Raw genomic sequence first — 26,587 nt, 5'->3', positions numbered from 1 at the left:
ATTGCTGCCAAAGGTGCTTCTACAAAGGATTGACTCATGGGTGTGAATGCTTATGTAAATGAGATATTTCTGTATTTCATTTTCTTAACATTTGAAAAAAAAATCTAAAAACACAGTCAATGGACCTAGATTCATACAGTTTCTGGACTGTCCAGCTTGCTAATAATCATTGACTAGACAGTCAGGGCGCATCGAAAATGTAAAAAATGATGGATAGAACCCTATATTTTGCCAATTCTGAAGAGATGGAAATATAACCAATATTCAGTGCGGCCCTCCGGACCTTGTTGGAGACCGAATGCGGCCCTAGGACAAAATGAGTTTGACACCCCTGGACCACTTCACTGCAGGCAACCACTGCATATGTTAAACCAGTGGTCACCAGCCTTTTCTGAGTCAAGATCAGTTTTGCACTCAAAAAGCAAGCCGATCTACCTCTTAAAACATTTAAACATTAACCTAATAAAAACAGTTCTGTAGGAATGAGGTTTGTACAGTAGGCCTAATACATTATCACAGCATATTTACTATATTCCTGGCCTGCCAAAATTGTTATTCTCAGACCATAATATATTTCAAAACTCCAGCTTTGATAACAAATGAGATCAGTTGGTGTAGCACTTGCAAGGCACAGCTGAGCATAAATTGAAATAATTTGCAAATAATTTGCTTTTTTATTTTACTGGACTGATGGTACCTGCATCTGATGGTCATTGTGCTTTCAAGACATCTGGGAATTCTGAAAAAAAACTAGGTCAAATCATGACGTCAGTGATCTTCAGGTCGGAAAGTCGGAGCTCTAGAAAGATGCCAGAGTTTCCGACTTGGAATTGGATGACTGTTCTATTTTTCCCAGCCGGATCTAGTTTTTTTCCCAGTTGTCTTGAACGCACTGAAGTCGGAAGTCTGAGATTTCCGAGTTCCCAGATGTTTTGAACATTAGCATTAGACTCATCTGAGGGAGGGAGAGAGCAGCAGAGGGTCCGTCTCATGGTCCCTGCTCTCTCCTTCCTTTCCTCCTGTGAGACTGACCAGAGAGAGGGGACACCGTCTTCCACCTGATGGCGAAACTCAAGTCACACCGCATGTGCCTCATGCACAAATTCATGTTATTCCTATGACCAGAGAAAGTGAAATATTCCTTGATATTAAATAGAAAATACAATCTGCTAATAATAATACAAATGTAGGCAGACTTTGTCTTTTCAGACAAATTAAATGGTTCAAAATGGGAACACTTTGCCTACCCGGTGCGCAGGGCTTCTGAATCAAGTGCACTTAAAAAATGGAGCACAAGCCTTTATAATTGGCATTTCTACAGAAATGTTTGCTGATCGACTAGGAATGCCTTGAAGATCGACCAGTCAATCGCCATCGACCGGTTGGTGACCACTGTGTTAAACCAAAGGCCAATTTTCTATTACTTAGATATCATTCTCGGGGACAAAAAATGCTGTTTTTCTACATTCTACAGTTCTTCTCAGTGTTCTTTACAGATGCACTATGCAGATATCACTCCGCCATTTCCTGGTTGCTAAAATTCTAATAGTTCGCCTAATTTCAGTTTATGTGACATAACAAGCAAGTATAGTGTAGAGAATCATTGTACCATCTAATCCGTGTGAAATACATTTTCCATAACCAAAAATATTGTATTTTCAGCTGTTTGAAGCTGGTGTACAAAACCAAAAGTAAAAGACGCAAAAACTAAGAACGGGAAGCATAGAAATAGAGCACATAGAATATATCTACCGCTTCTTATACTTGCTTTCAATGAGAATGACAGATCTATAACACACATTTCAATGTGAATTTGGTCGGGTCACCCAAAAAGTTACATATTGTAACTAAGTTATCTACAGGGTACACAGAAATGTGTCCATCTATGATTGTGTTCAGGGGTTGTAACCGGTTCAGGGAACAGAACAGAAAACCAGATTTTTTATTTGAGGAACAGAAACAGAACCAGTAATGAAAGTGATCTATACTGTTCCGGAACAGAACAGTTATTTTAAAAGCAGGGGAACCGGATAATAACGTTATTTTACATTGCTGGCATTTTTTTACAGTCCCACAAAAAATGCAACAAAGTGCCTATGCAAAGCCCTCACTCTCACTCCAACCTGGTCTCAGAGCATTTTGTATTATTCTGTATGTAAATCCGAGAAATACATTTAGTATGATATGTTACATTTGGTATGGTTACAGAAGACAGATAGTTACTAAAGGCAAAAACAAAAAGAGGGTGGTTGGTCGGTTGGGTGTATAACGCGAATGTCTAGCAACCCAAAGGTTGCGAGTTCAAATCTCATCACGGACAACTTTAGCTAATTAGCAACTTTTCAACTACTTACAACTTTTTAGCTACTTTGCAGCTACTTACCATGTTAGCTAACCCTTCCCCTAACCCTTAACCCTTTTAGCTAAGCTTTCTAGGCTTGGGCGGTATACCGTATACCGGGGTATTTGGAAATAGCCACAGGATGGTTTTTAAATACCGTCAATACCGTTGAAACAATTTATTTAACGTTTTTTTGTCCATTTTAATATTTGTAGCAATTTTTTTAGGAAATACCTGCAGTTAACTTGTGCAATGCGTTAGGAGATAAAGCAGATTGCGTTCTTATTTCACCTGTCACATTATTTTACATTATGAAGCTTACTTAGTTCCCCAGCACAGTTGAGCGAGTCACGTGTTTGTTTGTAAATAGCACAACAGGAGAAAGTGGGAGCATTTGAGTCCAGCAGTGTATTGACAGGGGTTGCGTTTTATATTGAAAGTCAACAATGTTTTCTTTTGCTTTAATAGAGTGATCAGAGATGTGCAACTATAGTTTTCCTTAACAGAAAATACATTAGTGCGACACATTCTGCATAAAATAGCTTAATTTTCATCAGATGACAACAGAAGTGCAATGCTATTTGGTTGGCAGCCACACAAGTAAATGAGCTTACAATGAAAAAGCAAAAACGATGCATGGCCCTCATATTTCTAATGTTTAGGCCTATCATAGAAAGAATGTAGCCAGCTACATTTCCTAATGTTTTGCTTAAAGTTAATCTTGCATTTTACCAGAGAAATACAGGCTGGCTACACCGAGAAAATGTTTGAAGAAAAGTAGCTACACAATAGTCAGAGCGCTGTCTGCTGATAAAATGACCTTTCATGAATTCTCATCCGAGTTTAGAAGTGCAAATGAAACACAACATTTGTCTGACGCTGAGCAGAAATTACAATAAGAAGCATTTTAGGTCTGTGTTTACAAATGCAGCAAGATATTTTGTATGCGTTTTATCTTTTTTTCCTGCGTGAAAAACGCAGAATTATGTGTTAACACGACCCCTAGTTTAACTTGCTATCTAAGCAAGTGGCTGAATAAATAAGGTAACGGGTTATCATATTGTGTTAGTTTTCTGCCGTGCTTGAGAAGGCAAAAGCCCTTCGGATGAGTTATTTGACCAGCTGCCACTGTTATCTTGATTTCCTTGCGTTTTTTTCTCCTCTCTGTTCTCGGCCCGTCTGCTCCTCCCCCTTCTTCTCCAAGCAGAGCAGGCAGGCCCATTGCCCTAGCGACTCAGACTGCACACAGACACAGCATGTAGACATGCTGCTGGAGAGCCAGTACTGCATGCGTCAAAACTTTGTTCATTTGCAAAATGTCTCTCGTTCACATTCGCTTGTAAATGTCCAAACTGACCAAAAATGACATTTGGTAGCTCCTACCTATATATGTATAACTTTAGGAGCTGGATTGCCTGTCTTCGCAATTCATCGATTTTCTTTTGCGCTGGTTAGCATATTTAGCTACCAGCCTCTATGTAAATGTGCTATTACTTGTGCTAATTTTGTTAGCATTCTAGTAATAGACGCCCAATGGCGTCACTTCCTGTTGAACGCGGAATGAGGAAGAGCTCGGATTTGTTGTTTTGAAAAGTTTGTTGTTTTGAAAGTGTATTGGGAAGTTTTTAGTAGCTAGCTAACTTTTTAGTTTGGATCCCGCGACACAGTTGGCATCAGTTGCTGGGATTGCTAGTCTCTGTCCAGTGATCCTGCCGACCAAGGACGGGTCTGAGGAGCTATTTGGCGTTGCAGCTAGCCTAGCTGCTAGCTAGCAGCATATCAAGCTGGCAGGGTTTTCTTGAGGGCTTGAACGTAGCCCGTGACGGGGTTAGCCATTGTGGCTGGGACCGCGGATTGTCCCGGGTTTGTGGCTGTCTAGATCCCTGCTGTTTGTTGTTTTCAATCTTCCCTGTGACTTGCCCTGTCTGGAACTGCGAGGAGTCACAGCGTAACCTACGTTGCTAGCTACCATGACAAAGACCAAAGCCGGCGGGAGTACCGTTGTCAAGGACAGTGGTGTCTCTCTATCACACGTGAAGGATCTTTTAAACGAACAAAAAGAGTTCTACAAGCAGTTGTTACAACAAGAAAATTGCTTCAAGTGCTTTGTCCAAATACTGGTGGATTCAACTAATAAAAGAATGGACGACCTGACCAGAGAGGTCCAGGACCTAAAGAACAGTTTGCAGTTCTCCCAGGGTCAGCTCGATGAGTTGAAACAGGAGAACGGCAAGATGACAGCAATCTGTAAGTCATTGAGGGAGGACATCAGTTCTGTGTGTGAATCCATGATAACAATGACGGATAAATCAGACTATCTCGAGTCTGAGGACAAAGTGAGGGAAATGATCTCTGAGAAATTGAAGATGGACCACAGGAAGATTGAGGTGGAGCGCACCCACAGGACTGGAAAACCCACCACCAGCCCAGGTAACAGGCCCAGGCCGATAGTGGTCAAGATCCTGAGGTTCAAGGACAAGGTAGCTGTTCTGGAAAGAGCCAAGAACTTGAGAATAACGTATATCTTTCTCAACGAGGACTATCCTGAAGCTGTGCGCAAGAAGAGGAAAGAACTTATCCCAGCCATGAAAGCTGCCAGAGCGCATGGGGACATTGCTTACATCCGCTATGACAGGCTCATTGTCCACCCTCCCTCCCAGAAGCCTGGAAGGGATGAGAGAGCCAAGCCTATGGGTTCGTAGCTTCAACCCTGCAGCACACATACACACACCAATTGATTAATGGACTGCTGAATGTATTTTTTTTTCTCTTGCTTTGTTTGCTCTTTTCAGTATTATGTCTATCTCTGATAAGCTACCCAGGAAAGGGCTGAAAATAGCCCATATTAATATATGTAGCCTTAGAAATAAGGTTCATGAAATCAATAACTTGCTAACATCAGAAAACATTAATATATTAGCCATTTCTGAGACTCACTTAGATAATTCATTTGATGATACAGCAGTAGCAATACAAGAATATAACATAAATAGAAGAGACAGAAATGCTTATGGGGAGGTGTTGCTGTATATATTCAGAGCCATATCCCTGTAATGCTTAGAGAAGATCTTATGTCAAGTGTTATTGAAGTGTTGTGGTTGCAGGTTCACTTGCCACATCTAAAGCCTTTTCTTTTGGGGTGTTGCTATAGGCCACCAAGTGCGAACAGTCAGTATCTAAATAATATGTGTGAAATGCTTGATAGTGTAAGTGATGTAAATAGAGAGGTCTACTTTCTTGGGGCCCTGAATATTGACTGGTTTTCATAAGCTGTCCGCTTAAGAGGAAGCTTCTTACTGTAACCAGTGCCTGTAATCTGGTTCAGGTTATTAATCAACCTACCAGGGTGTTTACAAACACTACAGGAACAAGATCATCCACATGTATCGATCACAGTTTTACTAATACTGTAGAACTTTGTTCTAAAGCTGTATCCATACCCATTGGATGCAGTGATCACAATATAGTGGCTATATCCAGGAAAGCCAAAGTTCCAACATATGGGCCTAAAATAGTGTATAAGAGATCATACAAAAGATTTTGCTGTGACTCATATGTGGAACAAAAAATATTTGTTGGTCTGATGTGATTAATAAGGAGCATCCAGACGCTGCACTTGATGCATTTATGAAATTGCTTCTTCCAATTATTGATAAACATGCACCTGTTAGGAAACTGACTGTTAGAACTGTAAAGGCTCCATGGATTGATGAGGAATTTAAAAACTGTATGGTTGAAAGAGATGGGGCAAAAGGAGTGGCTAATAAGTCTGGCTGCACATCTGACTGGTTGACTTACTGCAAGTTGATGTGAGGAGGTGATTTTGAAGGAGTCAGGCGCAGGAGGGTAAATCACATAATAACAGGATTTATTCTGAACCACAGAGTTACGCAGAAATGCGTAAAAACACTCCAGCATGCAAAACAGGCGCACTAGAAAATACAAGGCACACAGGGAATATTCCCGGCGATACAAAATACATGGAGCTCCACCGAGCTTTTCTCTCCTCCACAATAAATAATCACACACAAAGACAAGTGGGCAGAGGGAACACTTATACAGGTACTGATGAGGGGATATGAACCAGGTGTGTGTAATAAACAAGACAAAACAAATGGAATGATGAGATGAGCGGCAGTGGCTAGAAGGCCGGTGACGACGAACTCCGGAGAAAGAGGAGGCAGCCTCGGAGAAAGTCGTGACAATTGAGAAATTATGTGACTAAACTCAACAACAAAAAATAAGAAACTGTATTATGAAGCCAAGATCAATGATATAAAGAATGATGGAAAAAAACTTTGGAGAACTTTAAATGAAATTATGGGCAGAAAGACAAATTCAACTCCATCTTTCATCGAATCAGATGGCTTATTCATTACAAAACCATTTGATGTTTGCCAATTAATTTAATGATTACTTCATTGGCAAAGTGGGCAAATTTAGGCAGGAAATGCCAACAATGAACAGTGAGCCATCGTATTCATGCATAAAAAAATAAAATAATGAAAGAAAAGCATTGCAAGTTAGAATTTTGTAATGTTAGTGTGGGAATTTTGTAATGTTAGTGTGTTATCGATCAATAATGACAAACCTCCTGGCATTGACAACTTAGATGAAAAGCTACTGAGGATGGTAGCTGACTCTATAGCCACTCCTATCTGTCATATCTTTAATCTGAGCCTAGAGGAAAGTCTTTGTCCTCAGGCCTGGAGGGAAGCCAAAGTAATTCCGCTACCCAAGAATGTTAAAGCGGCCTTTACTGGTTCTAACAGCAGACCTATAAGTTTGCTGCCAGCTCTTAGCAAGCTGTTGGAAAAAATTGTTTGACCAAATACAATGCTATTTCTCTGTAAACAAATTAACAACATACTTTCAGCATGCTTATAGGGAAGGGCACTCAACATGTACTGCACTGACACAAATGACTGATGATTGGTTGAAAGAAATTGATAATAAGAAGATTGTGGGAGCTGTGCTGTTAGACTTCAGTACAGCCTTTGATATTATTGAACATAACCTGTTGTTGAAAAAACGTATGTGTTATGGCTTTTCAACCTCTGCCATATCGTGGATTCAGAGCTATCTATTTAATAGAACTCAAAGGGTTTTCTTTAATGGAAGCTTCTCTAATGTCAAACATGGAATGTGTGGTGTACCACAGGGCAGCTCTCTAGGCCCTAGTTTTACCAATGACCTGCCACTGGCATTAAACAAAGCATGTGTGTCCATGTATGCTGATGATTCAACCATATACGCATCAGCAACCACAGCTAATGAAGTCACTGAAACCCTTAACAAAGAGTTGCAGTCTGTTTAGGAAAGGGTGGCCACTAATAAACTGGTCCTGAACATCTCTAAAACTAAGAGCGTTGTATTTGGTACAAATCATTCCCTATGTTCTAGACCTCAGCTGAATCTGGTAATGAATGGTGTGGCTGTTGAACATGTTGAGGATACTAAATTACTTGCTGTTACCTTAGATTGTAAACTATCATGGTCAAAACATATATATTCAGTGGTTGTAAAGATGGGGAGAGGTCTGTCCGTAGTAAAGTTATGCTCTGCTCTTTTGACACCACACTCCAAAAAGCAAGTTCTGCAGGCTCTAGTTTAGTCTAATCTTGATTATTGTCCAGTCGTGGTGTCCAGTGCTGCAAGGAAAGACGTAGTTAAGCTGCAGCTGGCCCAAAACATAGCGGCACGTCTTGCTCTTTATTGTAATCAGAGGGCTGATATAAATACTATGCATGCCAGTCTGTCTTGGCTAAGAGTTGAGGAGAGACTGACTGCATCACTTCTTCTTTTTATAAGAAACATTAATGTGTTGAAAATCCCAAATTGTTTGCATAGTAGGCATACACACAGCTCTGACACACACACTTACCCCCCCAACAGACATGCCACCAGGGGTCTTTTCACAGTCCCCAAATCCAGAACAAATTCAAGAAAGCGTACAGTATTATATAGAGCCATTATTGCATGGAACTCTGTTCCATCTCATATTGCTCAAATTAACAGCAAACCTGGTTTAAAAAAAACAGATAAAGCAACACCTCACAGCACAACGCCTCTCCCCTATTTAACCTAGATAGTTTGTGTGTATGTATTGATATGTAGGCTACATGTGCCTTTAAAATTTTTTTATGTAGTTCTGTCCTTGAGCTGTTCTTGTCTATTAATGTTCCGTATTATGTCATGTTTCATGTTTTGTGTGTACCCCAGGAAGAGTAGCTGCTGCTTTTGCAACAGCTAATGGGGATCCTAATAAAATACCAAATACCAAATACCAAATGGGCTTTTTTGTGGGTTTTTTGGAGCCCCCTTGTGTACTAAACTGGTAATACCATATATCCCAGGTTGAGAGAAGGACGGTATGATGATATGAAATAGTGGATACTGCCCAACCCTAAACCCTTCCCCTAACCTTTACCCTTTAACCAAACTCCTACACTTAACCCAAGCTAACGTTAGCCACCTAGCAACCTATCTAGAATTCGTAACATATCATACGTTTTGCAAATTTGTAACATAATATACTTTTGCATATTCGTAATATATTGTACATTTTGTAAATTCGTAACATATACTGTAATACGAATTGTAATTCGGGACATATCATACGAAATGGGTGATGAACATCCAGAAATTCATACCATACTAAATGGAGAGGTGTGTGTTTACGTACAGAATAATACGAAATGCTCTGAGACCATGTTGGTCACTCAGAAACTTCTTCCAGTGTCTGCCATCCAGCTGAAAATATTTGCCAGTGTGTGTGCATGTGTAGGCTACCTGCCCCTCGTACTCTCTCCACCCGCTAAATTTAAGTAGCATCTCACGCCCTACACTTGTTTGACCATCACGTATTTAAACAACTAGCTTGCATGCTCCATACAAGCTGCTCTATCTGCACTGATTGGTGAAGTAATTTAATGAGCTCAATGTAAAAAAACTGTTGATTTCACAGGTTTAAAAGGAACAGAAAGGAACGATATAAACCAGTCCTTTATTGGGGTTCAAACCAGTTCAGAACTTTATTTTGCTGGTCGTAACAGTGGAACGGAACGGAATAATTGTGGTTCTGTTCAGAACGAAACGATTGGAAAATCATTTAGGTTCCAACCACTGATTGTGTTGCCATGCAGGATGGGGCATGTTAATTGCACAAGTTAGTTAACTATATCTGAGCCACGTGCCATACATCAAACCTTAGCAGCAGCAAAAAGCATAACCTTGTCTAAAGGACGTCACGCTATTCGCTGACACTTAAAGCTGAGTAATTTTCACACACCCCCTGTGCTACATTCACCCCTCAAACTTAACAGTGACCCCAGTGGCACCAGTGTAAAGGATGTCACGCTGCTTGCTCAGCGAGTACCACTTCCTCCTAATTCGGCTCACACTGAGGCTCAAACCTTGGACCTCTGCCTTGCTAGCACACGAGACCGCCCTCCTAAAGCATCTTACCAGTCAGCGAGACACTTCAAGCTGAGTTTCACACAACTTGCGAAGATCTGCTTCATGGTTGGAAGAAGTTGCTCTCGGAGGATGTGTTGGTACCATTCTTTATTCATGGCTGTGTTGTTAGGCAAAATTGTGAGTGAGCCCACTCCCTTGGCTGAGAAGCAACCCCACACATGAATGGTCTCAGGATGCTTTACTGTTGGCATGACACAGGACTGATGGCAGCGCTCACCTTATCTACTCCAGACAAGGTGATTTCCGGATGCCCCAAACGATTGGAAAGGGGATTCATCAGAGAAAATGACTTTACCCTAGTCCTCAGCAGTCCAATCCCTGTACCTTTTGCAGAATATCAGTCTGTCCCTGATGTTTTTCCTGGAGAGAAGTGGCTTCTTTGCTGCCCTTCTTGACACAAGGCCATCCTCCAAAAGTCTTCGCCTCACTGTGCGTGCAGATGTACTCACACCTGCCTGCTGCCATTCCTGAGCAAGCTCTGCACTGGTGGTGCCCCGATCCCGCAGCTGAATCAACTTTAGGAGACGGTCCTGGCGCTTGCTGGACTTTCTTGGGTGCCCTGACACCTTCTTCACAACAATTGAACCTCCCTCCTTGAAGTTCTTGATGATCCGATAAATGGTTGATTTAGGTGCAATCTTACTAGCAGCAATATCCTTGCCTGTGAAGCCCGACGGCACGTGTTTCCTTGCAGGTAACCATGGTTAACAGAGGAAGAGCAATGATTTCAAGCACCACCCTCCTTTTAAAGGGTAAAGTCATCATCCAGGCTCTGTCGTAGCCGGCCGCAACCGGGAGACCCACGGGGCGGCGCACAATTGGCCCAGCGTCGTCCGGGGTAGGGGAGGGAATGGCTGGCAGGGATGTAGCTCAGTTGGTAGAGCATGGCGTTTGCAACGCCAGGGTTGTGGGTTCGAAACCCACGGGGGGCCAGCATAAAAAAAAGTTATATTAAAAAATAATCATAATAATATTACGGTCAAAAATATTAAATAAAAAAATACATGTATGCACTCACTAACTGTAAGTCGCTCTGGATAAGAGCGTCTGCTAAATGACGTAAATGTAAAGCTTCCAGTCTGTTATTCTAACTCAATCAGCATGACAGAGTGATCTCCAGCCTTGACAACACTCTCACCTGTGTTAACGAGAGAGTCACTGACATGATGGCAGCTGGTCCTTTTGTGGCAGGGCTGAAATGCAGTGGAAATGTTTTTGGGGGATTAAGTTCATTTTCATGGCAAAGAGGGACTTTGCAATTAATTGCAATTCATCTGATCACTCTTCCTGACATTCTGGAGTATATGCAAATTGCCATCATCAAAACTGAGGCAGCAGACTTTGTGAAAATTAGTATTTGTGTCATTCTCAAAACTTTTGACCACGACTGTATATCATGAAAATCAATACATTATAGCATGTTTTTTGGCTCATTCAGTAGTTTATACCTAAGTAGGTGGATTCATGTTGAAAGATTATCTTAAAATAATAATTTATATTCCTAAAACTGAAGTTGAAAATGATACTGTTGCTGCTTCCTGTTTTCATGAATTTGAGATTTATTGCCCTGTGTCAAAACACCGGTTTTAGATGTCCAAATTCATAATCGATATGCTGAAATAAGCTGTGATATATTGAAGACAAGAAAAATTACTCCCTACACACACGTCACACTTGTAAATTTGTACCTTATAAACTGCTCTCGCACCAATATTTACCAGGCAGTCACTCTAGATTGGAATTGATTAGCTTGTTCTACTGTAATCAATAGCGTGCACATATTAATCAGTAACATCAATATTTGTATTAAAGTCAATGAAACTGGTACAAAAACTGCGTTGACATGTACCGCTTGCGCTCTTCTAACAGACAAAACTCAATGAACTTGGGTATACTACATATATTAACTCATATCTCTGTGAGAAAATGTTTACGGCAGACAGCCAATACGAAGAAGGGATCACAACACTCACTTTTTGACTGAACAATTTCAACGGATCACCACCTCACATCGGTTTCTAAATAGCAACAGAGGTTGGCTTTCATTTGAATGATAGCCCTCAAATCCACAAATTCATGTGAGGCCAGAGATGTTTATATATAATTTTTTCTTGCTGCTATGGTCTGAAAGTCCCACTACAGACAGAAACACTGGTACTAAACCAAATATATTGATTTGTTTCAAGCAATCGAATTTGTAAGATTGTGATCACTTATTTTTTACTTTTATTTAACTAGGCAAGTCAGTTAAGAACAAATTGTTATTTACAATGACAGCCTACCCCGGCCAAACTCTCCTCTAACCCGGACGACGCTGGGCCAATTGTGCGCCACCCTACGGGACTCCTGATCATGGCCGGTTGTGATACAGCCTGGGATTTTTTATTTTTTTTTATTTTTTTAATGCCATTTAGCAGACACTTTTATCCAAAGCGACTTACAGTCATGTGTGCATACATTTTTACGTATGGGTGGTCCCGGGGATCGAACCCACTACCCTGGCGTTACAAGCGCCATGCTCTACCAATTGAGCTACAGAGGACCACAACTTCCTGACTGATGTCTTGAGATGTTGCTTCAATATATCCACATAATTTTCCTTCCTCATGATGCCATCTATTTTGTGAAGTGCACCAGTCCCTCCTGCAGCAAAGCACCCCCACAACATGATGCTGCCACCCCCGTGCTTCACGGTTGGGATGGTGTTCTTCGGCTTGCAAGTCACCCCCTTTTTCCTCCAAACATAACGATGGTCATTATGGCCAAACAGTTCTATTTTTGTTTCATCAGACCAGAGGACATTTCTCCAAAAGGTACGATCTTTGTCCCCATGTGCAGTTGCAAACCGTAGTCTGGCTTTTTTATGGCGGTTTTGGAGCAGTGGCTTCTTCCTTGCTGAGCGGCCTTTCAGGTTATGTCGATATAGGACTCGTTTTACTGTGGATATAGATACTTTTGTACCTGTTTCCTCCAGCATCTTCACAAGGTAATTTGCTGTTGTTCTGGGATTGATTTGCACTTTTCGCACCAAAGTACGTTCATCTCTAGGAGACAGAACGCGTCTCCTTCCTGAGCGGTATGACGGCTGCGTTGTCCCATGGTGTTTATACTTGCATACTATTGTTTGTACAGATGAACGTGGTAACTTCAGGCATTTGGAAATTGCTCCCAAGGATGAATCAGACTTGTGGAGGCCTACAATTATTTTTCTGAGGTCTTGGCTGATTTCTTTAGATTTTCCAATGATGTCAAGCAAAGATGCACTGAATTTGAAGGTAGGCCTTGCAATATATCCACAGGTACACATCCAATTGACTCAAATGATGTCAATTAGCCTATCAGAAGCTTCTAAAGCCATGACATCATTTTCTGGAATTTTCCAAGCTGTTTAAAGGCACCGTCAACTTAGTGTATGCAAACTTCTGACCCACTGGAATTGTGATACAGTGAATTATAAGTGAAATAATCTGTCGGTAAACAATTGTTGGAAAATTTACTTGTGTCATGCACGAAGTAGATGTACTAACCGACTTGCCAAAACAATAGTTTGTTAACAAGAAATTTGTGGAGTGGTTGAAAAACAAGTTTTAATGACTCCAACCTAAGTGTATTTAAACTTCTGACTTCAATTGTATATATATATATATATATACATACATACAGTGGGGGAAAAAAGTATTTAGTCAGCCACCAATTGTGCAAGTTCTCCCACTTAAAAAGATAAGAGATGCCTGTATTTTTCATCATAGGTACACGTCAACTATGACAGACAAATTGAGAATTTTTTTCCCAGAAAATCACATTGTAGGATTTTTAATGAATTTATTTGCAAATTATGGTGGAAAATAAGTATTTGGTCACCTACAAACAAGCAAGATTTCTGGCTCTCACAGACCTGTAACTTCTTCTTTAAGAGGCTCCTCTGTCCTCCACTCGTTACCTGTATTAATGGCACCTGTTTGAACTTGTTATCAGTATAAAAGACACCTGTCCACAACCTCAAACAGTCACACTCCAAACTCCACTATGGCCAAGACCAAAGAGATGTCAAAGGACACCAGAAACAAAATTGTAGACCTGCACCAGGCTGGGAAGACTGAATCTGCAATAGGTAAGCAGCTTGGTTTGAAGAAATCAACTGTGGGAGCAATTATTAGGAAATGGAAGACATACAAGACCACTGATAATCTCCCTCGATCTGGGGCTCCACGCAAGATCTCACCCCGTGGGGTCAAAATGATCACAAGAACGGTGAGCAAAAATCCGTGTTGCCCAGCGACAGCCCCAAAACATCACTGCTCTAGAGGAGATCTGCATGGAGGAATGGGCCAAAATACCAGGAACAGTGTGTGAAAACCTTGTGAAGACTTACAGAAAACGTTTGACCTGTGTCATTACCAACAAAGGGTATATAACAAAGTATTGAGAAACTTTTGTTATTGACCAAATACTTATTTTCCACCATAATTTGCAAATAAATTCATTAAAAATCCTACAATGTGATTTTATGGATTTTTTTTCCTCAATTTGTCTGTCATAGTTGACGTGTACCTATGATGAAAATTACAGGCCTCTCATCTTTTTAAGTGGGAGAACTTGCACAATTGGTGGCTGACTAAATACTTTTTTTCCCCCACTGTATACATATATATCTATATATATATATATATACATACATACATACATACATATACATACATATCCTTTTTTAAAATATATTTCCCTTTATTACATTTCAACCCCACCACCCCTTCCCTAATTGGAGTAAACTAGTGAACAACAATGCTTAGGCCTCTACTTCCAGCTTATACATACTATATACATTTTATGGACACAGTCAATTTTACAATAATTATATTTTGTTTGTTTTTACTCCTGAACTTCCTCTACCCTCAACCGCTCTGATCATTTTCATAATGTCCATCCGGTTTGCTTCTATATGCCATATCTTTCTAACTGTGCTCTTTCACAAAAGCTCTCAACCTATATACTTATTATGCTTACATTTTTTGTTATCTTGTTGTTATTAGTTGTTGTTAGTTGTTATTAGTCCCATCATTCAACTCCGTTCAACACCACCCGTCTATATCTTAACACCATCCATATTGGATTTCTATTTGCCATATATTTTTCAACTGTACTGTGATGTTTTAGAAAAGTTCTGAACCTTTCTATTCTCATTGTTTCTACAGATATTAAATTGAAAATAAATATTTTTGCTAAAAGTATTATTATATTATTGATCGATTGACTATGACTTTTCAGTTCACCCAGTAATGCTATCTGCAGGGTTAGCTCCAGGTAAATATTGCAATCCTTTAGCCATTCCTAGACCTGTGTCCAAAAACAAGCTACAAATGGACAGTACCAAAACAAATGATCTAATGATTCTGTCTCTTCGCAGCAAAATCTGCAGAGCTGGGAAGATTGTATCCCCCATATAAATAACATTCTATTGGTAGCAAGAATTTTATATAATAATTTAAATTGAAAAATTCTAAGTTTTGAATCCGGCGTCGTTTTGCGTATCAGTTCATAAACACTATGCCATGGGATCGGTACGTCAAAAATCTCTTCCCAACTATTTTGCAATCTATATGGGACGGCTGTCAATCCTTTGGTTCTTAAATTAAACTGGTATACTTTTTTATTTATAACAGTTTTCTTTAACCAATTATGTTCTTTAATGCAAGGCCGACAGAAAAGTTCCTTACCTTTTCCTCCTTCCACTTTCCTCTTCCATTTTTGCGGTAAGGCTGCAATTATTTGGTTGTAATTTTGGGTAGAGGAGACATTTCCATATGTTTTTGTTAGCTACATGTGCGATATAACTCCACCAGTCCTATCGATGATATCATTTACGAAGATTATACCTTTTTTAAACATTTTGTCAAAAAAAAGGTTTTTTATCAATTAGAATATTTGAGTTTAACCACAATATTTGTTGCATTATTTGTTCTGTCATTTCTGGAGGATTCAATTGAAATTGCAAGCAACTTTCTATGGCTTGTTTTAGAAATAGTGATATTTGGGAAATTATTTCCTTTTCAAATAACTGAAAGTGAGAGGTTGTAATCTGAATAAAGGGAAAAAGGCCATTCTTGAACATTGGATGAAACAATCTTACTAATTTGCTAGAGAACCAGTTCGGATTTAAGTATAATTTTTTTATGACTGAAGCTTTTAGTGATAGGTCTAATGCTTTAATATTTAATAATTTATGTCCTGCAAATTCATATTCAATATATAAATAGGCCCGTTTAATTTTGTCTGGCTTGCCGTTCTAAATAAAATTGAATATTTTTTTCTCATATAATTTTAAAAACTGTTTGATAGGCGTAGGCAAGATCATAACCAAATAGGTAAACTGGGATAATACTAAAGAGTTAATCAGGGTGATTTTTCCACAAATTGACAGGTATTTACCTTTCCATGGTAGCAAGATCTTATCTATTTTTGCAAACTTTCTATTAAAATGTATTGGAGTGAGATCATTTATGTCATTTGGAATATGTATTCCGAGTATATCCACATCACCATCAGACCATTGTATTGGTAAACTACATGGTAATGTAAAAATTGTATTTTTTAGTGATCCAATACGTAATATAGTACATTTGTCATAATTTGGTTGTAATCCAGAGAGGTTAGAACATTTATCTAGATCCTCTATGAGGCTGTGGAGGGATTCAAGTTGTGGATTTAAAAGAAACATGAATCATCAGCGTACAATACCACCTTTGTTTTTAAGCCCTGGATTTCTAATCCCTTGATATTATTGTTGGATCTGATTTTAATAGCAATAATAAATAGATATACCGATAGTGGACAACTTTGTTTCACTCCTCTTGACAGTTAAACATTTTCTGAGAAATAGCCATTATTTACTATTTTACACCTAGGGTTACTATACACGATTTTAACCCATTTTATAAGAGATTCTCCAAAATTGAAATGCTCCAGGCATTTATATATAAACCCCAGTCGTACTTTATCAAATGCCTTTTCGAAGTCTGCTATGAATAGCAGGCCTGATTACCCAGATTTTTCATAGTGTTCTATTGTTTCCAGTACTTGCCTTATATTATCTCCAATGTATCGTCCATGTACAAAACCTGTCTGATTCGAATGAATAATGTCCGACAATACCTTTTTAATTCTATGCACTATACATTTTGCTAGAATTTTTTCATCACAACACTGAAGTGTATGGGGCCTCCAATTTTTTAAATGGACTGGATCTTTATATTTCCCACTTGTATCCTGTTTCAGTAATAATGAAATCAGACCTTCTTCTTGAGTGTCTGATAATCTAACATTTACATAGGAGTGGTTAAACATGCTAATAACGGTCCTCTGAGTATATCAAAAAAGGTTTGGTATACCTCGACTGGTATGCCATCCAACCCTGGAGTTTTCCCAGACTTAAAGTCTTTAATTGCATCCAGATGTTCCTCCTCTGTAATTTCACCTTCACATGAGTCTTTCTGTATGGCTGTTAATTTTACATTGTCAATAGAAAAAAATCTCTACAATTAGCTTCAGTTAGAGAAGATGGAGGCGACTGAAACGAAAACATATGCTTAAAGTACTTTGTTTCCTCCTTCAAAATATCATTTGGTGAGTCATGGGTGACTCCGTCATTTGTAACCAGATTCAGTAAATTATCTTTGGTAGCATTCCTATGTTGAAAATGTAAAAATAATTTTGTGCATTTTTCCCCACATTCCATCGAGTTTCTTTATTTTTATAATATATTACACTTGATCTTTCTTGAATAAGTTTCTCCATTTATTTTAGTTTTTCCTCTAATTTATTCTGAGCCTCTATGTTACAATTTTTATTGCTATCTATCTGTTCTGTTAGACCTTCTATTTCCTTTGTTAGTATGGACTCTTTTGACCTAAATTGCTTTTGTTTTCGAGATGAGTACTGAATTGCATGGCCTCTAAAGGCACAATTAAAGGTGTCCCATACAATAAGGGGATTGGCTGTACCTATGTTATGTCGGAAAAAAACAGTTATAAATTCCTCTCTCCTAGTTAAAAACAAGTTATCATCCAATAGGCTTAGATTAAATTTCCAATATCCTCGCCCACGTGGAATTTCAGTAATAGTAATGTATATGGTCCGACCGCATTCTGTCCCCTATCAACACTTTTAAAACTTTTGGTGCCAACGAGAATGACATAGGAAAGAAGTCAAGACGACTAGCTTGATTGAGTCTCCGCCATGTATATCTCACTAGAGCAGGATATTTAAGCCTCCATATAGAGTGGGGAGAACAAGTATTTGATACACTGCCGATTTTGCAGGTTTTCCTACTTACAAAGCATGTGGAGGTCTGTAATTTTTATCATACGTACACTTCAACTGTGAGAGACGGAATCTAAAACAAAAATCCAGAAAATCACATTGTATGATTTTTAAGTAATGAATTTGCATTTTATTGCATGACATAAGTATTTGATCACCTACCAACCAGTAAGAATTCCGGCTCTCACAGACCTGTTAGTTTTTGTTTAAGAAGCCCTCCTGTTCTCCACTCATTACCTGTATTAACTGACCTGTTTGAATTCATTACCTGTATAAAAGACACCTGTCCACACACTCAATCAAACAGACTCCAACCTCTCCACAATGGCCAAGACCAGAGAGCTGTGTAAGGACATCAGGGATAAAATTGTAGACCTGCACAAGGCTGGGATGGGCTACAGGACAATAGGCAAGCAGCTTGGCGCAATTATTAGAAAATGGAAGAAGATGACGGTCAATCAACCTCGGTCTGGGGCTCCATGCAAGTTCTCACCTCGTGGGGCATCAATGATCATGAGGAAGGTGAGGGATCAGCCCAGAACTACACGGCAGGACCTGGTCACAGTCTCAAAGAATACCATTAGTAACACACTACGCCGTCATGGATTAAAATCCTGCAGCGCACGCAAGGTCCCTCTGCTCAAGCCAGCGCATGTCCAGTCCCATCTGAAGTTTGCCAATGACTATCTGGATGATCCAGAGGAGGAATGGGAAAAGGTAATGTGGTCTGATGAGACAAAAATAGAGCTTTTTGGTCTAAACTCCATGCCGTGTTTGGAGGAAGAAGAAGGATGAGTACAACCCCAAGAACACCATCCCAACCATGAAGCATGGAGGTGGAAACATCATTCCTTGGGGATGCTTTTCTGCAAAGGGGACAGGACGACTGCACCGTATTGAGGGGAGGATGGATGGGGCCATGTATCGCGAGATCTTGGCCAACAACCTCCTTCCCTCAGTAAGAGCATTGAAGATGGGTTGTGGCTGGGTCTTCCAGCATGACAACGACCCGAAACACACAGCCAGGGCAACTAAGGAGTGGCTCCGTAAGAAGCATCTCAATGTCCTGGAGTGGCCTAGCCAGTCTCCAGACCTGAACCCAATAGAAAATCTTTGGAGGGAGCTGAAAGTCAGTTTTTCCTAGCGACAGCCCCGAAACCTGAAGGATCTGGAGAAGGTCTGTATGGAGGAGTGGGCCAAAATCCCTGCTGCAGTGTGTGCAAACCTGGTCAAGACCTACAGGAAACGTATTATCTCTGTAATTGCAAACAAAGGTTTCTGTACCAAATATTAAGTTCTGCTTTTCTGATGTCATGCAAGAAAATGCAAATTATTACTTAAAAATCATACAATGTGATGTTTTGGATTTTTGTCTCTCACAGTTGAAGTGTACCTATGATAAAAATTACAGACCTCTACATGCTTTGTAATTAGGAAAACCTGCAAAATCGGCAGTGTATCAAATACTTGTTCTCCCCACTGTACCTACTAGTTCTAATGTATCCATGACATTCACGATTTCCTTAAGAGCATGAGGGTGATAGTTTGTAGTGTGATTTCCTTTACGGTCCATTGAGCTATTTAAAACGGTATTATAATCTCCCTCCATAATAATAGAGTCTTGACTTGCTTGCAGGGTTGAGAATGTATTATATATATTGTCAAAGAAGTGTTGATCATCATTATTTGGTCCGTAAAGGTTAATGAGCCATATCTGTTTATGGTCCAATAACATATTTAAAATAATCCATCTACCTTGTGTATCTGTTTGGACAATTTGCACATTCGGATCGAAATTACTGTTAATTAATATCATCACCCCTTTTGAGTTACTTTGCCCATGGGAGAAGTATATTTGCCCCCCCCCCCCCCCCCCCATTCCCTTTTCCACTTAACTTCATCTAGAATTGTTGAATGAGTTTCCTGTAAACAATAGATATTATATTCCTACTTTTGGAGCCATGTAAATATTGTTCTTCTTTTGTTATTATCTGCTAAGCCATTACAATTATAACTGGCTATACTTATTTCACCATATACCACTATGGTTTCAAATCTATTTGTCATTATATATGTTTGTAAATTTACCAATAAAAAATACCATAGTGATATCTATTTCTTACTACTTTAACATGAGAGTTTAAAAATGCTCCTAACCACAATTTAACAGGGCACACTAGACTAGAGCTTCCAAAGTGATTGTGCAGCAGGCTGAACATTTGACATCTCTATATCTATTCTGTACATTTTACATTTACGTCATTTAGCAGACGCTCTTATCCAGAGCGACTTACAAATTGGTGCATTCAACTTATGATAGCCAGTGGGACAAGCACTTTTTTTATGTGGGGGTGGGGGAGGGTAGGGGGGGGGGGGTAGAAGGATTACTTTTATACTATTCCAGGTATTCCTTAAAGAGGTAGGGTTTCAAGTGTCTCCGGAAGGTGGTCAGTGACTCCGCTGTCCTGGCATCGTGGGGGAGCTTGTTCCACCATTGGGGTGCCAGAGCAGCGAATAGCTTTGACATAGATAGACAGTCTCTTCCCACCTGCTGTGTCGACCCATTACACTTTTGATCTGATAATATACCATTTTAATGAACACATCAATGCAACTTGATAAAAAAAACACCCACTAGATAAAAACACTGTAAAATAGGCTGCACTGCTGCTTCTCGATTTCATAAGGGTTGAATGGATGGTACATTCTTGGAAGAGATGTGAGATATCAACAGGAATGATGGTGACCAGAGTTGGCGTTCCGTTGCATACATACATTATCCAGCCACTTGGAAAGATTTCCAAACACAGATCAGTCAGTCTTCCAATAGCTTGCAGTTTAGGAAGCGCACAGAGCATTACCATTGGTCCGGTAAGGTGGGAATGAAGCCTATATCAACTCACACTGTTCCACTGAGCCACTTTAACAACACGGTAGTTCTTGTAGCTCTGCTGTTTTTCCTCAATGAGTGGAAAAGCTGCTTTTTCTTTCAGGGAAGGCTGGATTTGGAGTTAACGCTTTGAGTCCCATGCCTGCGTGTTTTAGTGATTCTAACCCCTTTTAAACATTTTGTGTTTGAGCTACAGACTGCTGCTTTTTTGCATTGGATTTGTCTATTTCTATTGCTTCCGTGGATACCAACCATTAGCATGTGCGATTAACAGGGACTGAAGTAGAGTGTTGTTTGTGAGACAAGGCAGGATATCGAATACGGTTCTTCTCACAAAAACGTCTGTAAAGTCTGAACGGTTTGAGCTACAAATTATTATGACCCCACCATGAAAACCTGAGATTCTCACAAAACACGCACATGTCTGTTTTGCTCTATGACGCTCACAAGCCACACAAGAGTCATTCGAAGGTAAGGGTTATTTTACATAGAAGATCATTGGACATCCCAGGACATAGTGTCTATCATACTGTCGTGCTTTATGTAGATGTTATTTATCTCTCTGCTATTGCTCGTATGGAATGCTAGCCTAGCCGTAGCAAGTTAGCTAGGTGGCTAGCGGGGTCCCGTTAGAGAAGGTAGGTAGAAATACTCACTCAGGACAGGAGGCGTAGAGTGACACAACAATAGATATAAGGTTCTCGAATAATGTCGGTTTACTGACAGATGCGGTGGTACAGAACAGTGGTGGTGCTCTTGCTCTAGTATCACGGGTTATCACAGATTGACCATGATCAGAGCTAATGCGAGCACACACCATATTGTTTCATCAACCAGATTAAGGGAGGCCTAAATCACACCCGGAAGGGGAGTAATCAAACACACAACATACAGTCCCACTGAAACAATACTGTAATAAGTTCACATAGTTGCTATCACAAACTCCAAACTCCACACAGTTGTCACTGACTAGTTGGATATTCATTTCCAACTTATCCAACAAATTCTATACTTAAAGCATTCTTATACATTTATTTTCTATCAGGTTTTTGCTTGGCAGACCTTATTTTTTGATTGACATTTGTCAATGCAACTGTTAATGTCAAATTGGTTTGTGTTCTACTTGTAGCCCTGGTTGTCCTGAAAATAAAATGTTAAAACACTTCAATGTGAGGATAAATATGAGGGCAGAGCAAGCAGATAAATAAAAGTAATGAATTTCAGGTTTTTACTTAGGGATTGCCTGGGTCTGATAAGGTTTTAATCTACTTGAGATGGTGGATGATATTGGAGCATGCCTGATGCCTCCTTCAGAGCACAGCGCAGCACACAGGAAGTCATTACACAGAGGAGATACACAGAGGAATCAATGAGACCGGACTCTTATCTCCATCTCCAATCTCTCGTCTGGGCTATTAATGTTAATTACTTTGGAGTCTTCTCTATGTTTGTCAGTAAACAAGGAATCAGCAAGCAGGCATTAAGATTAAAAGCATTAACACAGAATATGTTTAGTGATGCGGGAAGCAAATACTAAAGTGCCCCTGAGTTTATAATAGACTAGATAAAATTACCTTTGGAATGAGACTTAACTGTGCATCATTTTTCTACCTCAGTTGTGTTTGAGAGGATTAGTGAGTCACCGTTGTTTGAAACGTAATGTGAGGTGCCACTTCTCCTGATAGTTGGATGTTAAGGAATAGGCTACCTACCAATCATGTACTATACATATGTATATTACATGTCTATATTATACATCTCTCATATGGAGGCCAAATTGGACTGTTGAGGAGATTACGCCTCTTGCCCTCTTCTATGTTGCACCACAATCAGTTACATTTAATTCCTTGCTCTAATGATATGTCAGTGCTTGTCTTGTTTATTTGGTAGCCTTCTGCCATGAATCCATAACTAAAGACTTGTATGTATGGTGTATGAACATTCACTCATTCAGAACATAGAAAGTGTCACAGTGTTTTATGTTGTTATTCCATTTTATTCATCGTTTTTCAAAGGCAAGTGTTAGATGTGAGCAATTTTAGAGGATTATTATGTCTAATAATCCCACTTGTCAAATTGTCAAAGCAAACTCAAAGTAGGCAACAGACTCCAGGACTGGTTGTGGGGCTCTATGCAATACGTTTTAATAGGTTCCTAATGAGCTGTGGATGTGGGATGGGTGTTCTCAAATTCCAAACTTTCAGCACTCAATTCTCAGTTGAAAAGACAGATATGCAGGCAGCCTACGGAGCAGGCTTTGTGGATTGATCTGAAGACAACTTTCATGCAGAGACGGCGACGCAGACACACTGTCAGTGACAAAATGAAACAGCCTTCACACAGAGATGGTGGAATATGAGAGACGCAGTGGCACGTCAATTATTCTGTCAGATTAACCCATGCAATGTTGAGACGCCACACCAATGTAGACATCGCACAATGCTGTTTTGTTGTTTACTGTGAATCCAGAGAAAAAACATACCTACTGTAATAGATTTAGAACCGTGGCATTTCTTCCAATATTATACAAAATTGGTCATAGTTGACCTATTTGGTGATTTAACACATTTTCAACATACTAATCAGAAAATGATCTACAATATAGGCCTATCTCTATGCTGTTGTTGTTTGAGACTTGTTTACTGTATTCTGTTGGGGTATGTTTCCCTGACATAAAGGGAGCTCTGGAGAAGGGCCCGGAGTCAGGGAAGCCCAGAGAGCTGAAGTTTAATAAATCAGCCAGAAAGCTGGAGGAGGAGGAGAAAGTGCTGATGGGAGTTTGCCTCAGAGCTTTCACTGTAGCCATCAGTGTTCGACCTGTCAGACTGTAGGGTCTGCTTAATATAGCAGGAGTCCTCAGCCTCTTCCTATACAGCCTCTTTACAGCAGCTTACATGTATATCCCTAAGCCCTCACCTGCTACTATCTTCACATTGCATGTCCAGCAAGTAAACAGTCCAGCAAGTAAACAGACTTACAGCAGCGGAGAAAATCATATTTTGTATCATTTTCCTTGAAATTATATAGCCCCCATATTTGACGCAGAACACATTTGTAAACCAAGTTATAAACAAGAGGAGGATAAATGTTTTCCTGAATTTAGTTTTTGTCCTCCTCTGCTCTTATCCGCCATAACCTTTCATTGTGGTGGATGTTTTGTTTTTGAGCCTCTCCTTCACATATTGCCTGCGGTTTCAGCTCATTTGTTTCAGGACTTGCTGTGTCTGTTTGGTTGATGTCATCCTCCTTGGTAGAGCAGGTGGGTGAGGGCTGCGTCGAAGACCCTTTGATGTGTCTCAAAGCGTTACATCTCAAACTCGGGCTCACGATGACATCCCTCACCAGCAGCAGCCCTCAGAGCATTACCTGAAGTTGCAGATTCCTTTGCCTCAATATATTTACACTGTCACTGCAAATAGCAGCCACCCTGCAGATGATACTAGTAAGAACAACCTCTGGGGATGTTTTCTCATTCCTCATTTTTATTAAACCCGTCTGCACATCACACCCGCCTGCCATTTGAATTCCAGAGAAGACGGTGAGTAACTGGAGTTCTGTAGACTTGAACCGTTTCTCTCTAAGTGCCTGTGTGGTGTTTCTAGAGGTTGTTCTTGGATAACTGGAGTGTGTTCAGTGTGGTGTGTGTAAAGACCCAGGGCTTTTATGGATGGAACTTTCCTAAGGCATATTGCTGTTATTTTGCAGGGAGTCTTCTCAATTTCACTGTCCGTAGAATGCATGTAATGCAGTAGAAAGTCATTTTACCGTTAGGGGTGAATGACGGTACAGCACATCACTTTAGTTGTTATGTGTCTGTTGAAATTTCATTTTGGGAGAAACTGTCCTGCTTTAACCCCCCCATACCCCTCATGCCACATCCCAGCCCTCCCCGTGCCTTGTCCCATGTGACACTCTTATTATAAAATCCTCTCAGCTTGATAAGTGAACATCATGAGGCAAGTGGATGATGAAATTATTATGTAAATACATTGACAAGCTGTTACCATTAAGCAGTCCACATCATGTCAGTTGAATGCCTAATAATGCATGACTTTCACTTTTAAAATATTGAAATTCACATCCTGTTGGACCTTGGAAAAATTGAAAAGAAACACCAATGATTGATTATTTTCTCCTCCGCTGTGTTCCCACAGGACTTGGGACTCCAGGGAACATCCCTTAATGATATCCTCTATAAGAATGCAGCCTTTCTCAACCTGGTGGATCCAATCTCCCATGAGCTCCTGCTCAGCCTGGCCAAAGACATGCAGTGTCCAAAGACGGTAAGCCAATCGTACTGTCTGGCTGTTGATCTCTCTGTTTGTCTGTCTGTCTGTCTATTTGTCTCAACCTCCTCAGCCGTGCTGTTGTCAGGGAACATCAAATGAGATCAGGCACAGAAAATAGAAAGTTTAGGAATCCATAGCTGCAAGGGTCAATTCAAGAGCAAATACATGACGTTCAGTCTCTTAGAAATATGAGTGCTAGGCCACTTGGTTTGGTTCCAGCATTCCAACTGCTGCCAGCATCCATACAATCGTTATGATTAGGCTCTAAACGATGCCTGTGTGTTGTATGTGTTCACTCTTGGGGTGCCGGAGACATTGACACCTATTTATAACTAGTGATCAGAAGTAGGTCAGTCACAGTGTGGTGTCATTTCTACAACATACACAACTTACAACACAGTGTGGTGTCATTTCTACAACGTACACAACTTACAACACAGTGTGGTGTCATTTCTACAACGTACACAACTTACAACACAGTGTGTTGTCATTTCTACAACGTACACAACTTACAACACAGTGTGGTGTCATTTCTACAACGTACACAACTTACAACACAGTGTGTTGTCATTTCTACAACGTACACAACTTACAACACAGTATCTCTGTTTCTCGTTACTTTTCATTCAGGATTCACTTGCATGAAAATAGGTAATAGTGGACAACTGATCTAAAATAATGAATTTACTGCCAAGAAAAAATGAAGCAGACAATAGCTCATATAGAGTAAAAAAGTGTTTGCTCCTTCCTAAAAGCCTTATACCGTATATTATATATCTCAGCCTTATACCGTATATTATATATCTCAGCCTTATACCAGTGCTTCTCAGCCTTATACCAGTGCTTCTCAGCCTTATACCAGTGCTTCTCAGCCCTTTGTTTTCTAAATGAATTTTCTGGGAGCTTGAATCTCTCAGATTGATGTGGTTGACCTTTCCCTTGCTTTAAAGATGCACCAGACATCTTTTGATAAGCTCTTTTCCCAATAAATGGCTTCCCAGAAGGGGTACACTTTCCTGTAATAACAAAGGCAGACAGCTGTGCCCAGCTAACAGGCTCATCTTGTATAAACCGGCGCCCAGAGAGATCTAACTACACATTATGTGAAATACAGTAGTTAGAAAAGTTGAACTATGAAGCACTTCTTCTCTTTAACAGATGATGAAAAACACCTTTGAAAAAAGGCTACTTTGAAATAAGATCTTCCAATAAGAGCAGCATACCCAGGGTGGTGTGTATTGGAGGTTTTTTAAAAGTTTTGGGGTGAGTGGG

At 39.9% G+C, this 26,587-nt stretch overlaps 1 protein-coding gene across 1 annotated transcript in view; it reads left to right on the top strand.

Moving 5' to 3' along the window:
• LOC311128311 (leucine-rich repeat-containing protein 75B-like) overlaps window positions 1-26,587 on the top strand; it is a gene marked incomplete at its 3' end in the record, with an annotated part of 54,608 nt that overhangs the window by 4,252 nt on the left and 23,769 nt on the right. The window contains exon 2 of the mRNA XM_084160401.1: window positions 25,181-25,309. Within this exon, the coding sequence (XP_084016527.1) occupies window positions 25,181-25,309 (129 nt within the window). The remainder of the gene's footprint in view (window positions 1-25,180; window positions 25,310-26,587) is intronic.

The sequence above is a fragment of the Coregonus lavaretus genome (genome assembly GCF_964263955.1).
Source record: "Coregonus lavaretus genome assembly, chromosome: 4".
Taxonomy (NCBI): domain Eukaryota; kingdom Metazoa; phylum Chordata; class Actinopteri; order Salmoniformes; family Salmonidae; genus Coregonus; species Coregonus lavaretus.
This window is presented reverse-complemented; position numbering and strand designations above follow the sequence as displayed.